At 52.9% G+C, this 14968-nt stretch overlaps 1 protein-coding gene across 1 annotated transcript in view; it reads right to left on the reverse strand.

The window, feature by feature from the left end:
* Nucleotides 1-11990: 11990 nt before the first annotated feature.
* MSN (moesin) overlaps nt 11991-14968 on the reverse strand; it is a 37544-nt gene continuing 34566 nt past the window's right edge. The window contains exons 9-13 of the mRNA XM_029067710.2: nt 14784-14914; nt 14523-14683; nt 14185-14277; nt 13310-13543; nt 11991-13174 (exon numbers count right to left, since the gene is read on the reverse strand). Of these exons, the coding sequence (XP_028923543.1) occupies nt 13010-13174; nt 13310-13543; nt 14185-14277; nt 14523-14683; nt 14784-14914 (784 nt within the window). The 3' untranslated portion in view covers nt 11991-13009. The remainder of the gene's footprint in view (nt 13175-13309; nt 13544-14184; nt 14278-14522; nt 14684-14783; nt 14915-14968) is intronic.

Consider the following 14968-nt stretch of genomic DNA (forward strand, 5'->3'; position numbering starts at 1 on the left):
TCCCTGCCCCCCCACTCCTGAACCTCAGTTTCCCCAGCCCGAGCCTAGTAACGCACCCCTACATCTGACCACAACCTCCCTCCAGCCTGCCTGATAGCATCAGTTGAGGCCAGCCAATTTGGAGAGAGGAAGTGGGGTGGGGCGGGGGGCGGGGGTGTTGAGAACAAGGCAGGCTCTTAACAGCCCCCCGGGGCAGGAAACTGGCTCTCTCTGCTGCCCTTTGCCTGGAACTTGAACTTGAATCTTGAATCTTGTCTGTGACTGGGACAGAGCAAGAGCTCGTGAAGGCAACCCAAAGTTCGAGGAAACCAACTAAGTGGTTTATAGTGGTTGTTTCCTGGGCCCAGGGAGGTCCTGGGCTAATTACAGAAGCACTTAAAAGTCTAGAGAAATCTTGGGCTTTGGACCAAGATCAGCCCTAGACTTCTCTTCACCATCTACTAATGCTCTTTCATAATCTCTGAATCTTCCACTGGTCGATGATGATGGTGTTTGTTGAGCGCTCCTTATATTCCAGGCACTGTACTAAGCGCTGGGGTGAATACAAGCAAATCGGGTTGGACACTGTCCCTGTCCCATGTGGGGCTCACAGTCTTAATCCCCATTTCACAAATGAAGTAACTGAGGGCCAGAGAAGTGAAGTGACTTGCCCAAGGTCATACAGCAGACAAGTGAAGGAACTGGGATTAGAACCCCTGACTTTCTGACTCCCAGGCCCCTGCTCTATCCACTAGGCCATGCTGCTTCTCTGCTTCACTCATTCATTTAATTGTATTTTTTGAGTGCTTACTGCGTGCAGAGCACTGTACTAAGCGCTGTGGGGAGTACAATCCAACAGTAAAAAGATACATTTCGAATCCCGTTGGTTACTTAAAGCTGTGATATGTATAAAACACTTGCTGGGTGCCAAAGCACTGTGCTAAGGGCTGAGGTAGAATGAGCACGTGTTCACAGTCTCTGTCCCCCATGGGAACTCCTGGCCTAAGAGGGAGGAAGAACAAATATCTTTATCCCCAATTTACAGATGAGAAAATGGAGGCAACGGGAGGTTAAGTGGCTTGCCCAAGTCCCACAGACCGACTTGTCCCAGGCCCACAGGCAGTTCCATAGGTCACATGACTCCTTAATAGCATCCTTATAAAGCAGATGTTTTTTGGTGATCCAAGGAACTCGCTTTCTGGAATAAAGTAAATATCCTTTTCTCGTTCGAATAAAAGAAGAGGGGTCCCGGGGTTTCTACGAGGAGTAGAGGACGTGGCTGTCCCCTACCCCAGATGGGTGAGCCCTACTCTGTTTAATTAGTTACCCTGACCTAAAGGGTCATTTTCAATCAATCAGCCAATCAATCCATCAGTGGTACTTACTGAGCACTTACTGTGACCCGAGTGGGGGACAGGTGGTCCTGTCCCTGTAGTCTGAGCTCCAGAATCTGCACATGGAGGTCTGGGGTCTCTCGGTCTTTTGACAGAGGAGGGACACCCTGCCAGGGCCCAATCCTAAGAGTCAGAAGGATCTGGGTTCTAATCCCGGCCCTGCCACATGTCTGCTGTGTGGACAAGTCACTTGACTTTGGGCCTCGGTTACCTCATCTGAAAAATGGGGATTGAGACTGGGAGCCCCGTGTGGGGAAGGGACCGTGTCCAACCTGATTAACCTCTATCTACCCCAGCGCTTACAACAGTGCTTGGCACACAATTCCGTAATTATTATTACAAGGGCCCGTGGGAGCCTGTGAACTCTGCCCTCTTCCCGTGACCGGTGTGGCTTACTGTTGGGTCACATGGAGCTGCTCCGAGTTAGTTCCTAACACCACGGGCACCACCTGCAGATTGGATCCTGGCTAACGTAAAGCACGGTGAGTACGTAGTAATAATAATAATAATGTTGGTATTTGTTAAGCGCTTACTATGTTCCAAGCGCTGGGGGAGATGCAAGGTAATCAGGTTGTCCCACATGGGGCTCCCAATCTTAATCCCCATTTTACAGATGAGGGAACCGAGGCACAGAGAAGTAAAGCGACTTACCCCAAAGTCACGCAGCTGACAGGTGGTGGAGCCGGGATTAAAACCCGCGACCCCTGGCTCCCAAGCCCACGCTCTTTCCACTGAGCCATGCTGCTTCTCTGCAGCAAGTTGGCTTCAGAGGGCTGAAGTATGGGGGTTGAGTTGTAATGGGAGTGAGGCTAGGAGGAGGGGGGAGAGCCGATAGATGCCTTAAAGCTGAAGGTCAGGAGTTTCCACTTGATGTGAAGGTGGAGGAGTGACCACCCGAGGTTCTAGAGGAGTAGGGAGACATGGACTGAGAAGTTTTTTTTAGAAAAATGATGCAGGCAGCAGAGCGGAGTGTGGTCTGGAGAGGCTGGAGGCAGGAAGGCCAGCAAAGAGGCTGAGGTAGCTTGGAGGTGGGATATGCGTGGCTCAGTGGAAAGAGGCCGGGCTTGGGAGTCAGAGGGCATGGGTTCGAATCCCTGCTCTGCCACTTGTCAGCTGTGTGACTGTGGGCAACTCACTTCTCTGTGCCTCAGTGACCTCATCTGGAAAATGGGGATGAAGACTGGGAGCCTCACGTGGGACAACCTGATCTCCCCCAGCGCTTAGAACAGTGCTCTGCACATAGGAGGCGCTTAACAAATGCCAACATTATTATATGACAAGAGCTTGGCTAGTGTGGTAACTGTGGGGTGGAGAGGAAAGGCGGGGGTTCTAGAGGCGTCTCGAGGGTAGAACGGACAGGATTTGGGACAGACTGGGAGTGAGGGCTGCATGAGAGAGGCTGATCTGGGAGGTAGGCCTCGTAGCGGATCTGGAGGCTTTGCACGCTCATGCAGCTTAGTGAAAAGCGCACGGGCTTGGGGGTCAGAGGACGTGGGTTCTAATCCCAGCATTCTCACTTGTCTGCTGTGTGACCTCGGGCAAGCCACTTAATTTCCCAGTTACCTCATCTGTAAAATGGGGATTAAAAGTGTGAGCCCCACTTGGGGCAACCTGATTACCCTGGATCTACCCCAGTGCTTAGAAAAGTGCTCGGCACATAGTAAGCACTTAACAAATACCTTCATTCTTATTATTTAAACCTCTGGCCATGGATGGATGTGGAACAGCTTTTCTGTGCTAATAGTAATAGTAGAAATTTTAGTAGAATTTTTTTATCTATGTATGTTAACGTCCGTCTCCCCCTCTAGACCGTGAGCTCATTGTGGGCAGGGACTGTGTCTGTTTGTTGTTGTATTGTACTCTCCCAAGCTCTTAGTACAGTGCTTTGCACACAGTAAGTGCTCAATAAGTGCGACTGAATGAATGAAAGAATGAATGAATAGAAGCAGTGGGACTAGTAGCAATATCAGAAGAGGTGTGGCTCAGTGGAAAGAGCCCGGGCTTGGGAGTCAGGGGTCATGGGTTCTAATCCCGGCTCCGCCACCTGTCAGCTGCGTGATTTTGAGCAAGTCGCTTCACTTCTCGGTGCCTCAGTCACCTCATCTGTAAAATGGGGATGAAGACTGTGAGCCTCATGTGGGACAACCTGATGACCCTGTACCTACCCCATCGCTGGTAATAATAATACTAATAATTGAGGTCATTGTTAAGCCCTTACTGCGTGCCAAGCACTGTGCTAAGCACTGGGATGGGGACAAGCAAATCAGGTTGAACGTCGTTCCTGTCCCACAAGGGGCTCAGAGTTTCAATTCCCATTTTACAGAAGAGGTAACTGAGGGACCGAGAAGTGAAGTGCCTTTTCGAAGGTCACAGAGCAGACGAGTAGTGGAGCCGGGATTTGAACTCATGACCTTCTGACTCCCAGGCCCGTGCTGCATCTCCGACTTCTATTATTACGACTACCACTTCACTTCTCTGTGCCTCAGTTCCCTCATCTATAAAATGGGGATGAAGACTATGAGCCCCAGGTGGGACAACCTGACTTGCCCAAGGTCACACCTCAGGCCAGTGGCACAGCTGGGATTAGAACCCAGGTCCTCTGACTCCCAGGCCTGCGCTCTTTCTGCCAGGCCACCCTGTTGACCTCTGTCTTTGCCCTAGCAACGAGAACCGTGCAGAGGTGATGATTTTTACCTGGCGAGAGGCTCATTTGAATGGTCACTTCAAGGGTACGTTAAACGCTAGTGCATACTAATTCCGCACGGAAGACTTTGTGGGTGGAGAAGGAAATGTGGGGGATAAAATGTGAGTCCAGGGGCTTCTTTGCTTCTTTTCCCCAGAGCCCACATGCTAAAGTCAGGGCGCCGGGCTCCTGGGTCTCTTGGCCTGTGGACCTTTGGGGATAAGGGGGTTGCTTAGCCCGGGATAAGGGTCTCTGTGGTTCTGACCAGTAAACTCAGCTCTCTTCCCATAACGGGAGTCATTTCCTGTTACTCAACTGCTCTGATGGGGGGTCCGGGAAGGCGTAGGATCCTAGCTCACATCTACAAACGGAGAAATCAAAATAAATGATTGAGCAGTCAAATAAACATCTCTACACAGAGGCCAAGGCTGAGTGTAAATAAGCTCCTGCATGCTAGAAATGGCTGGGGCTTTTGTAGGGCTCAAGATTGGCTAAAAGGGGAGGGCTTCTGGGTGGAGGTGAGGTTTTAGTCAGTTGTATTTATTGAGCACTCACTGTGTGCAGAACACTCTACTAAGTTTTTAGAAATTTCAATAAGAGGAGAGCTGTGGTCTGGAGAGTTCTAGGCAGCGTGGCTCAGTGGAAAGAGCATGGACTTGGGAGTCGGAGAACGTGGGTTCTAATCCCGGCTCCGCCACTTGTCTGCTGTGTGACCTTGAATGAATAGAAGCAGTGGGATTAGTAGCAATATCAGAAGCGCGTGGCTCAGTGGAAAGAGCCCGGGCTTGGGAGTCAGGGGTCATGGGTTCTAATCTCAGCTCCACCACCTGTCAGCTGTGTGACTTTGAGCAAGTCACTTCACTTCTCTGTGCCTCAATTCCCTCATCTTTAAAATGGGGATGAAGACTATGAGCCCCACGTGGGACAACTTGGTTACCTTGTATCAACCCCAATGCTTAGAACAGTGCTTAGCACATAGTGAGTGCTTAACAAATACCATCATTTTTATTATTATTATTTAGGGTGGGGAAACAGTGTGAGTGAGGAGGACAGAGGCCAGGGAGTCTAGAATAAGAGGCAGTCAGAAGATTAATGTGGAAAGAAGAAATAATAACCGTGCTATCAATTAAGCGCTTACTATGTGTCCAGCACAGTACTTAGTACTGGGATAGTTACAAAGTAATCAAGTCAGACACAGTCCCTATCAATCAATCATAGTTATTGAGAGCTTACTGTGTATATAGCACTGTACTTAATGCTTGGGAGAGTACAAGTACATTATCATTATTATTATTATTATTATTACAATGGAAGAGTTGGTAGACATATTCCCTGCCTACAACGAATTTACAGTTTACTTGGGGAGACAGACGTTAATATACTTAAATGAATGATACATATATAATAATAATGATAATGATGCAATTTGTTAAGCGCTTACTCTGTGCTGACCACTCTTCTAAGTGCTGGTGGGGGATCAGGTTGTCCCATGTGGGGCTCACAGTCTTAATCCTAATTTTACAGATGAGGTAACTGAGGCACCGAGAAGCAAAGCGACTTGCCCAGAGTCACACAGCTGACAAGCGGCAGAGCCAGGGTTAGAACCTGACTCCCAAGCCCAGGCTCTTTCCACTAAGCCACGCTGCTTCTCTGTGGGGCTGAGGAAGGGGTGCAAGAGTGATGGAGAGGGGAGTGGGAGAAGAGGAAATGAGGACTCAGTCAGGGAAGGTCTCTTGTCAATGTGCTTTTAATGAGGTTTTGAAGGTGGGAGGAGTCTGTCGAATGTGAAGAGAAGCAGCATGGCTTAGTGAGCACAGAACAGGGCTGGGAGTCAGAAGTTCCTGTGTTCTAAGTCTGGCTCTGCCACTTGTCTCCTTGAGCAAGTCGCTTAACTTCTCTGGGCCTCAGTTACCTCATCTGTAAAATGGGGATTAAGATGGAACTCCATGGGGGACGTGGACCGTGTCCAAATCAATTAGCTTGTATCCACCCCAGGCCTTAGTTCAGTGCCTGGCACATAGCGAGCAATTAACAAATGCCATAAAAAAAGAGGGAGGGTGCTCCAGGTCAGATAGAGGACGTGGGCGAGAGGTTGGCTGTGAGTTAGATGAGACTGAGGTACAGTGAATAGGTTGGCATTAGAGGAGCGAAGTGTGTGGGCTGGGTTGGAGTAGGAAAGCAGTGAGATAAGGTAGGAGGGGGGCAAGGTGATGGAGTGCTTTAAAACCAATGGTAAGGAGTTTCTGTTCGATGTGGAAGTGGATGGGCAATCACTGCAAGTTCTTGAGAAGAGGGGAAACATGGACTGAATGGTTTGACAGATAAATGATCTGGAAAACAGAGCAAAGTACGACCCGGAGTGGGGAGAAACAGAAGGCAGGGAGGTCGGCAAGGAGGCCGACACAATAATCAAGGCAGGAGAGGATAAGTGCTCCTATTAATGTCGTAGCCGTTTGGATGGAGAGGAAAGGGAAGATTTTTAGTGATACTGCAAAGGCTGAACCAACAGGATTTGAGGACAGATTGTATATGTGGGTTGAATGAGAGAGATGAGTTGAGGTTAAAGCGAAGATTAAGGGCTTCTGAGAGGGAGGATGGTGGGGTTGTCTAGGGTGATAGGAAAAGTCAAGGAGTGGATGGGGTTTGGGTGGGAAGATGAAGGGTTCTGTTTCAGATATGGTAAATTTGAGGTGTTGCAGAGATATTCAGATCGTGAGCCTGACACTTGGGCAGGGATTGGCTCTATCTGTTGCCGAATTGTACATTCCAAGTGCTAAGTACAGTGCTTTGCACATAGTAAGCGCTCAATAAATACTACTGAATGAATGAATTCAGAAAGAGCTGTTAGAAAGGCAAGAGGAAATGTGAGACTACAGAAAATGGGGATTAACACCATGACCCCCATGTGGGACCTGGACTGTGTCCAATTTGTTGTTCTTATATCTACCCTAGCACCTTGTTAAGCACTTACTATGTGCTTAACAAATGCTATTTAGAAAGATCTTGAATTTTTGCTTGATGGGAAGCCCGCGTAGGGTTCTGAGAAATGACAGGCAAGCTTCGAGAGCTTCAAGAAGATGATCCATTCAGGACAGCGAAGTTCAGATTGGGAGAGAGAGGCTGGTGGCAGGGAGACCAACAAGAAGGCTGATAAAATAAGAGCTTCAACTACCTTTGGAGAAATTTGGAAGGAGGAGAAGGAGCTATGAGATTCGTGTTGGAGGAAGGACTGGCAGGATTTAGCCGGAGATAGGCCGTAGGATGAAACCAAGGCTATGGGCTTCTACGACAGGGAGGGTGGTGATATCGATCAATCGATTGGGATGCAGAATGGCATAATGGAGAGAGCACGGCCTTGGGAGTCAGAAGGTCACGGGTTCTAATCCCATCTCCACCACATGCCTGCTGTGTGGCCTTGGGCAAATCACTTCATTTCTCTGGGCCTCAGTTACTTCGTCTGGAAAATGGAGATTGAGACTGTGAGCCAAATGTGGGACAGGGACTGTCCAACCCGATTTGCTTGGATCCACCCCAGTGCTTAGTACAGTGTCTGACACACAGTAAGCACTTAATAATAATAATTATCAATCACGCATGTCCGTAGAGTACTTACTGTGTGCAGAGACTCAACTTGGGAGAGTCCAGCATAACAGAGTTGATAGATATTTCATCCATTTGTTTTTATTGAGCGCTTACTGTGTGCAGAGCACTGTACTAAGCACTTGGGAGAGTACAACACAACAGGATTAACAGACATGCCCATAACAAGCTTACCATCTAAAGATGAGGTTTTATATTGTGAGCTCCTTGAGGGACAGGGACTATGTTTAATTCTCACCTGTATATTTTCCTCCAGCTCTCAGTAGATTGCTCTGCACACAGTAAGAACTTAATACTATAACCACTATTAGAGATGGTGAATTTGAGGGGCTGGTGGGGCAACCAGGGGACATCAGTCAATCGTACTCCCTTTAGGGAGTACAATATAATGTTCTGGAGCTAAAAGGAGACGCTCAGTTGGAAGCTCAGGGCCAGAGTGGGGTAATGGCATTCATTCATTCGAACTTATTTATTGTGCACTGAGTGCAAAATACGGTACTAAATGCTTGGGAGAGTACTGTGCCTCGTTCTCGGCTGTCCCACCATCGACCCCTGGCCCAAGTCCTACCTCTGGCCTGGAATGTCCTCCCTCCTCACATCTGCCAAACTAGTACAATCCCCCCCCCCAAAGCCCTACTGAAGATCATCTCCTCGAGTAGACCTTTCCAGACTGAGCCCTCTTTTTCCTCTGCTCCTCCCCTCCCCATCGCCCCGACTCCCTCCCTCTGCTCTACTCCCCTCCCCGCACCCAGCGCTTCTGTATATATGTATATATTTACTATCCCATTAATTTTATTAATGTGTATATATCTATGTCTATTTACATTGATGCTATTAATGCCTACTTGGTTTTTTTTGTCTTGTCTGTCTCCCCCTTCTAGACTGTAAGCCCGTTGTTGGGTAGGGATTGTCTCTATTTGTTGCCGAATTGTACTTTCTAAGTGCTCAGTACCGTGCTCTGCACACAATAAGCACTCAATAAATATGATTGATTGATTTAATGAATGAATAAATACAACAGAGAAGTTGAAGCACTTTTTGAGTGTCAATGAGATATGGTAAACTGTACTAGGTGCTTGGAAAGTAGATTCATGAACTGACATGTCCCCCTGACCTCAAGGAGCTTCAATTTAAATGGGGGGCAGGGTGTCCCTAAGGGATCACTACTTGATCAAATTTCACCTTTTTGCTGCCGAGGCCCCAGATCCCAAATAGGATGTGTGATTTTAGAAAAGGAACTCTCTGGAAAGGCAAGGTGTTTAGGAAGATGCTCAGATGCTGCGAAGGCACATGGGGCTTCCTGGAAACTTGGAGCTGCCTAAAATTCCCATCCTCCGAGGCGCAGCTGGAACAAAAGCCGCAGGAGACCAACAGAAATTCTGCCTGGTTAGCCAATGGGGGCAAAAAGGGTCATCAGAAGGTAAAGGTCACCCTCTCTACAACAGAAAGTTCAACTGTTTGGAAATAGGAAAACCCTCTTCCCAAAGTCCTCACAGCCTCCAGGGCATGAGGGTGGTGGGGATCAGGGTGGAGCAGACCAGGACCAGACAGAGTACTAGGCTGCGAGGAAGGGCCGGAAGGACCGACGGATTGATTGATCCATTGACAGGGAATGTATCCTGTGCTTCTTTGGAATTCCGAAGTGCTCAGTTCAATGCACTGCACCTAGGGAGCTCCCGCTGAATACCTTTCCTACCACTCCTCCTGTGTTCTAAGGGGCTGCTGGAACCCAAAGATCACCACCAATCCTGATCGGCTAGACAGCAGGGAAAGGATGCTGGATCCCACAGCAGGCAGGTCCCACCAGCAGCAGAGGGTCTGGGTGTTTGCTGGTAGGCAGGGACCAAGGCTCTCTGCAGAGGTGCTGAAAGTAGCTCCTTTCTTGGCCCCGGTTTCAGTCCCCAGCCCTCGCCCGCCTCCCACCAGAGCTTTACGCCCACTCAGGGCCCCTCCCCATAAGGAGAAAGAGTTGCTCAGCCCCCGACCCTGCCCCCTCCACCACCCAGGACTCCAGCCCATTGGTTCCCTCCAGGAGTCATGGCAGGCCTGGCCCGTGCCCCCTCCCGAGGCTGGGGAGCTGAAGAAAGCCAGAGCAGGGAGAAGTCAAGGCTCCTGACTTGTGGGTGAACCTCGGCACAACGGCCCCTCCGGGAAGCCCCTCTTTCACCACGCCAGGACTGAGGTGGACCCTAAGCCGGGCAGGAACCTGAGGGTCCCGTCCCGAGCCACAGCACAGTTGGGAGGGCCCGGTCTGCCCCGCTCAGGGCCAGGTGGGCACCGGGCAGAGAGGGTGACGGGATCCCGGGGGGCAGACGGGTGTGCCCACCTTAGTCCTGGAGCAAGGACCCTCTCCTCTTAGTGAGCACTCAGAACAGAGCCCTACCCACAGTGGGCACTCAGGACAGACAGCCGGCTGGCAGATGGAGGGGCAGGAGAGACAGTGTCCCCAGCTACCAGGAGGCCAAATAAACCCTCGGGGACCGTGGGCCCTGCAGAGCACGCCCCAGGCTTCTCCCTCCTGACTAGGTGCCCGCTGCCCATCCACCTCTGCATCGAACAAAACTCACCCTTGGTTTTAAGGCACTCAACCACCTTGCCCCCTCCTACCTCACCTCACTTCTCACCTACTACAATCCAGCCCACATACTTTGCTCCTCTAATGTCAGCCTTCTCGGTGTACCTTGATGTCATCTATCTCGCCACCGACCTCTCGCCCACATCCTGCAACACCCTCCCCCTTCATATCCGACAATCACTCTCCCCTCCTTCAAAGGCTTATTGAAAGCACATCTTTTCCAAGAGGCCTTCCCCGACTCCTTTCCTTTCCTTCAGTTCCCTTCGGCGCTCCCGACTCGCTTCCTTTAATCGAAGCAGCATGTCTTAGTAGAAAGAGCCCGGGCTTGGGTTCTAATTCCAGGTCGGCCACTTGTCTGCTGTGACCTTCAGCAAGTCACTTCGCTTCTCTGCGCCTCAGTTGCCTCATCTGGATAACGGGGATTAGAAGTGCGAGCCCCACGTGGGACAACCTGATTATCCTGTATCTACCCAAGTGCTCAGAACAGTGGCTGGCACATAGTAAGCGCTTAACAATTGCCATCATCATTATTATTATTATTCATCCCCCCCCTTCCCAGCCCCACAGGACATATCCATATATGTAATCTATTTATATTAACGTCTGTCTCCCACTCTAGACAGTAAGCTCATCATGGGCAGGAAACGTGCCTGTTATATTGCAATATTGTACTCTCCCCAGAGCTTAGCATAGTGCTCTCCAAACAGCAAGCTCTCAATAATTGACCAACTGATTGCCTGCCTCCAAGGGTCCTCAGCTCTCCCACTCTTCCCACCTCTTCCTCCGCATCCGTCCAGAGCTCTGCTCCACGTCCCCGCCTCGCACCACCCGGTCAGGGCCCAGAAAAGCAGCCCCAGCCTGGGCCATCCCCATGGCACCTCGGGAAGACCACGGTGGCTGCCTCTGGAGTGGGCACTGTGGCCGCGGTTGAGACTGTGGCCATTGAGCTGTGAGGATCTGGAAATTCTGCTCCCCTAGGGCCCTACTGAGCTTTGTGGTTTTTTGTGGACTCATCCGGGTCTTTGCTATTAATAATAATAATGGCATTTGGTAAGCGCTTACTACGTGCCAAGCACTGTTCTAAGCACTGGGGTAGATACCAGGTATTCAGGTTGTCCCACTTGGGGTTGACAGTCTTAATCCTCATTTTACGTCTGAGGGACTGAAGCCCAGAGAAGTGACTCACCCCAAAGTCACACAGCAGACAAGTGGCGGAGCCGGGATTAGAACCCATGTCCTCTGACTCCCAAATCCAGGCTCTTGCCCCTAAGCCATGCTCCTTCTTTTGTTGGTGTTTTGTTCCATCTTTCCTTGGGTCTCTCTCCAGTTCCTCCCCCACTGTCCTATTAGATTGTGAGTCCCCGAGAGACAGGGACCGTGTCTATTTCTCACCTGTGTATTCTCTCCCAGAACTTAGTACAGTACATTTACCCATACTAAATGCTTAATATTATCCTACTACTATTATCCATTCAATAGTATTTACTGAGCGCTATGTGCAGAGCACTGTACTAAGCTCTTGGAATGTACAATTCGGCAACAGATAGAGACCATCTTTGCCCGATGAGGGGCTCACCGTGCCATCGCTGCCATGATCACCATCACCGACCTCTTGGCTCCGGCCCTGCAGGATTCAAAGGCCCAGAGAGGGCTGACGCGAGAGAGAGACCCGGGTCAGACGCCCAGAAGGACTTCCGGATCCAGGGTCAATAAGCCTGGCAAGAGGCAGCTTCCTAGAACCACACGCACCCGGAAGGCAGAAGTGGTTTGTCTAAACTTTATTGGCACATGAAATGATAAACCCCTCCAGACAAAATGAACCAAAAAAAAAAATCTAAATTCTTCCTCTCTAGAGTGCACCGGGGGATGAGGTCTTGGCTAAGGTCCTGAGGTCACCCAGAGATGAAGAGGGAAAGACTGGTCACACATAGAGTGTCAATATAATTTACAGCAATAAACCAACCCGGAGGGGCAGCTGGCCCAGGCAGAGCCCTCGGAAGGGGATGCCTTGAGACAAATAAAAAAAAAAAAAATGTAACTAGAATGACCTATAGTGATGTCGAAATCACTAACACTGAAAGCTCCTTACATTAATTTTCTCGCAAAATATCCTCTTTATAATACAGCGTACACATCCCCCGGGGCAAGGAGGAGGAAGAGACCAGGTGTGGGAAGGGGTGGGGCGGGGGCCGGTCAGGGTAGGAAAGAAAATATCCTGCCCCACTGACTACGGTTTCCTAGTTGTGCATAGCTAGAAGGCAGAGATCCACATTGGGTTAGGTGACGTTGGGATACAGAGATAATACTGGTGAGGGGTGTGAGGGGCGGGGGGGCGGGGAGTCGGCTCCCCCGGAGCGGCCTCCGACTTTGGGGAACGAAAGACGGGCAGGCACGAGGGCAGAGCTCGGCAGCCGCCGGCTCCTCCTCGGACAGGTGGACGGCTTGGGTAGACCCGGCCGCCCCAGGCACTTTGCAGGAGGGTGGGCCCGGTCCTTGGGAAATACTGCCATCTGGTGCTAACACTGAAATGCCCCATCCCCGGCCACCCACGTCCCCCACGCCCAGGATGGCTTGCATAGATGGGCAGGGAGACCGTCGTCCCCCCCAGGCCGTGCCCCTTGCACCAGTAAACCTGGCTCCCCCCGCCCCTGCTGGGACCAGAGCGGGGGACGTGGGCGGGCAGGGGTTTCTCTGGGTTGGTGGTTGGGCGGTGGGCGGGGGGGGGGGGGCACAGCTGCGGGAGGGTGGGAAGCTCGAGGGCGGGGGGGACAGGGGCGGTTACATGGATTCGAACTCGTCGATGCGCTGCTTGGTGTTGCCCTGGCGGATCTGGCGCAGGGTCTTGTACTTGTCGCGCCCGAGCCGCATGTTCTCCGCGTGGATCATGTCGTTGGCCGTCTTCTTCGTTTCGTCCCGGGCGTTGGCCAGCTCCGACGTCAGCGCCTGCGGGGGCGGGGGCTCAGTCTGCCGCCAACCCGAGGTCTGGCCCGCCCAAACGGGAGCGGGGCGGAGCCGGGGCAGGGAGCGAGCGGGGGGCAGCTCGGGACGACCCCCTCCCTCCGGGGCCCCAGTCCGCACCTTGAGGTGCTTCTGGACGCGCTCGTTCTTCTCGGCCTCGGTGGTGCGGTCCTCCTCGCTGCGGTCCTTGGCGGTGGCGTGGGCCCGCAGCTCCGCGCTGGCCTCAGCCGCGTTCTCGTCCTGCTCGTCGTCGTGCTCGTTCTCGGACTGCATGGGCTCCGTCACGTGCGGCGTGCTCGTGGCGCTCTTCAGCTCCTCCCGTGTCTTCTCCAGGTCTGCCTGCACCATCTGAGCCTGTGCCCGTACAAACACGTACACACACGACCCTGCTCAGCTTGGCCCCCACCCACCTCAGCACCCAGTGCTGCAGGGGACCGAGGGCACAGTCCGCCAATCCATCAGTGCTCTCTCCTGAGTGTCTACTGTGCTCCCAGGTCCCCAAGGGGGGGGGGGGGGGGGGGAGGAGGAGGGATGAATCAGGGAAGGCCTCCTGGAGGCGGTGTGATTTCAGGAGTGAGGAGGGCACGGAGTTCCCCTGCCCGGGTCCCCCCGGGGTCAGCAGGCTCACGGCCGGGAGGTCGGGGCTGCCGGGACCCCAGCAAGCGGAGTTTGCCTTTCCTGGCCAGGGCCAGACCAGCTAGAGGGAAGACCCTCCTCCAGGGACCCACCACTGCCAGTTGCCCAGGCTAGAGGATATCCACCCCCCTCCCGCCGGGAGAGAACCTCCACAGACCTACAGAACTAGGGAGGCTGGGGGAGACCTAGGGAGGTTTGGGGGGCCCTGAAAGCCACGACCTAGGCCAAAGCAAAGGCTCCGGGCAGCAAGTCAGATGCTGGCACGGGGGTTCACGCGGGCAGGTTTACCCTTTCCGCCAACCCTCCTCCCCCCCGGCCCATCTCAGCCGGGTGGGACCAGACAGGTCTCCCGCCTCTACCTTCTGCTGCCACTGCTCGGCCTCGCTCTCTTTCTTCTGCCGAGCCGCCTCCAGCTGGGAAATGCGTGACGTCAGCTCTGCCATCTCGGAGGCCTGGGTGGGGACAGATGCCAGGAATCAGGGACTGAAGGTGCCACCTCCCCCTCCCCCCACCCCGGGACCCCCCTCCAGAGGGCCGGCCAGGCAGCGAGGTCCCGGCCCCTGGTTCCCACAGATGGCAGAGGGGTGGAGGGATCCGCTGGCAGATCCTGCTCTGAAGCGTTGACCTGGCTAGGGGCGGACTGGGCTGGGACGGGCCTACCCCCTCACCCCTGGGACCCGGCCAGCGGTGGCCATACCAGCTGCTCCTGCGTCTTCTTCTGGTCCCGAGAGGCTCGAAGCAAGGCTTCCTTGGCCTCCTCCGCCTCCTGGCGCTCCCTGGCCAGCTTCTCAGCCTCGTCCTGGGCGCGCTTCCTCTCCTGCTCTAGCTCCAGGGCCCGGCGGGTCTGCTCCTCCAGCTCTGCAGCCGCCGCGGACAGGGGTGGGAGATCACTCGCGATGTCCCCGGTCCGGGCTTTCTGCCCTCCACCCACCCACCGGCCCCTGGACTAGCCCAGTACCGAGCTGAGCCTTCTTGGTCTGCTCCTCAATCTGCCGGAGGCGTTCCATCAGCTCCTCCTTCTCCCGCTCGATCTTCTCCTTTTCCTTCTCTGCCAGCTCCCGCTTCTTCTTCTCATTTTCCAGCAGGGCCCTGGGGAGGGAGAGAGGGAGGGAGGGATGGACAGGCTGCATCCAGCACGGAGCT

This window comes from Ornithorhynchus anatinus, chromosome 6 (assembly GCF_004115215.2).
Source record: "Ornithorhynchus anatinus isolate Pmale09 chromosome 6, mOrnAna1.pri.v4, whole genome shotgun sequence".
Taxonomy (NCBI): Eukaryota; Metazoa; Chordata; class Mammalia; order Monotremata; family Ornithorhynchidae; genus Ornithorhynchus; species Ornithorhynchus anatinus.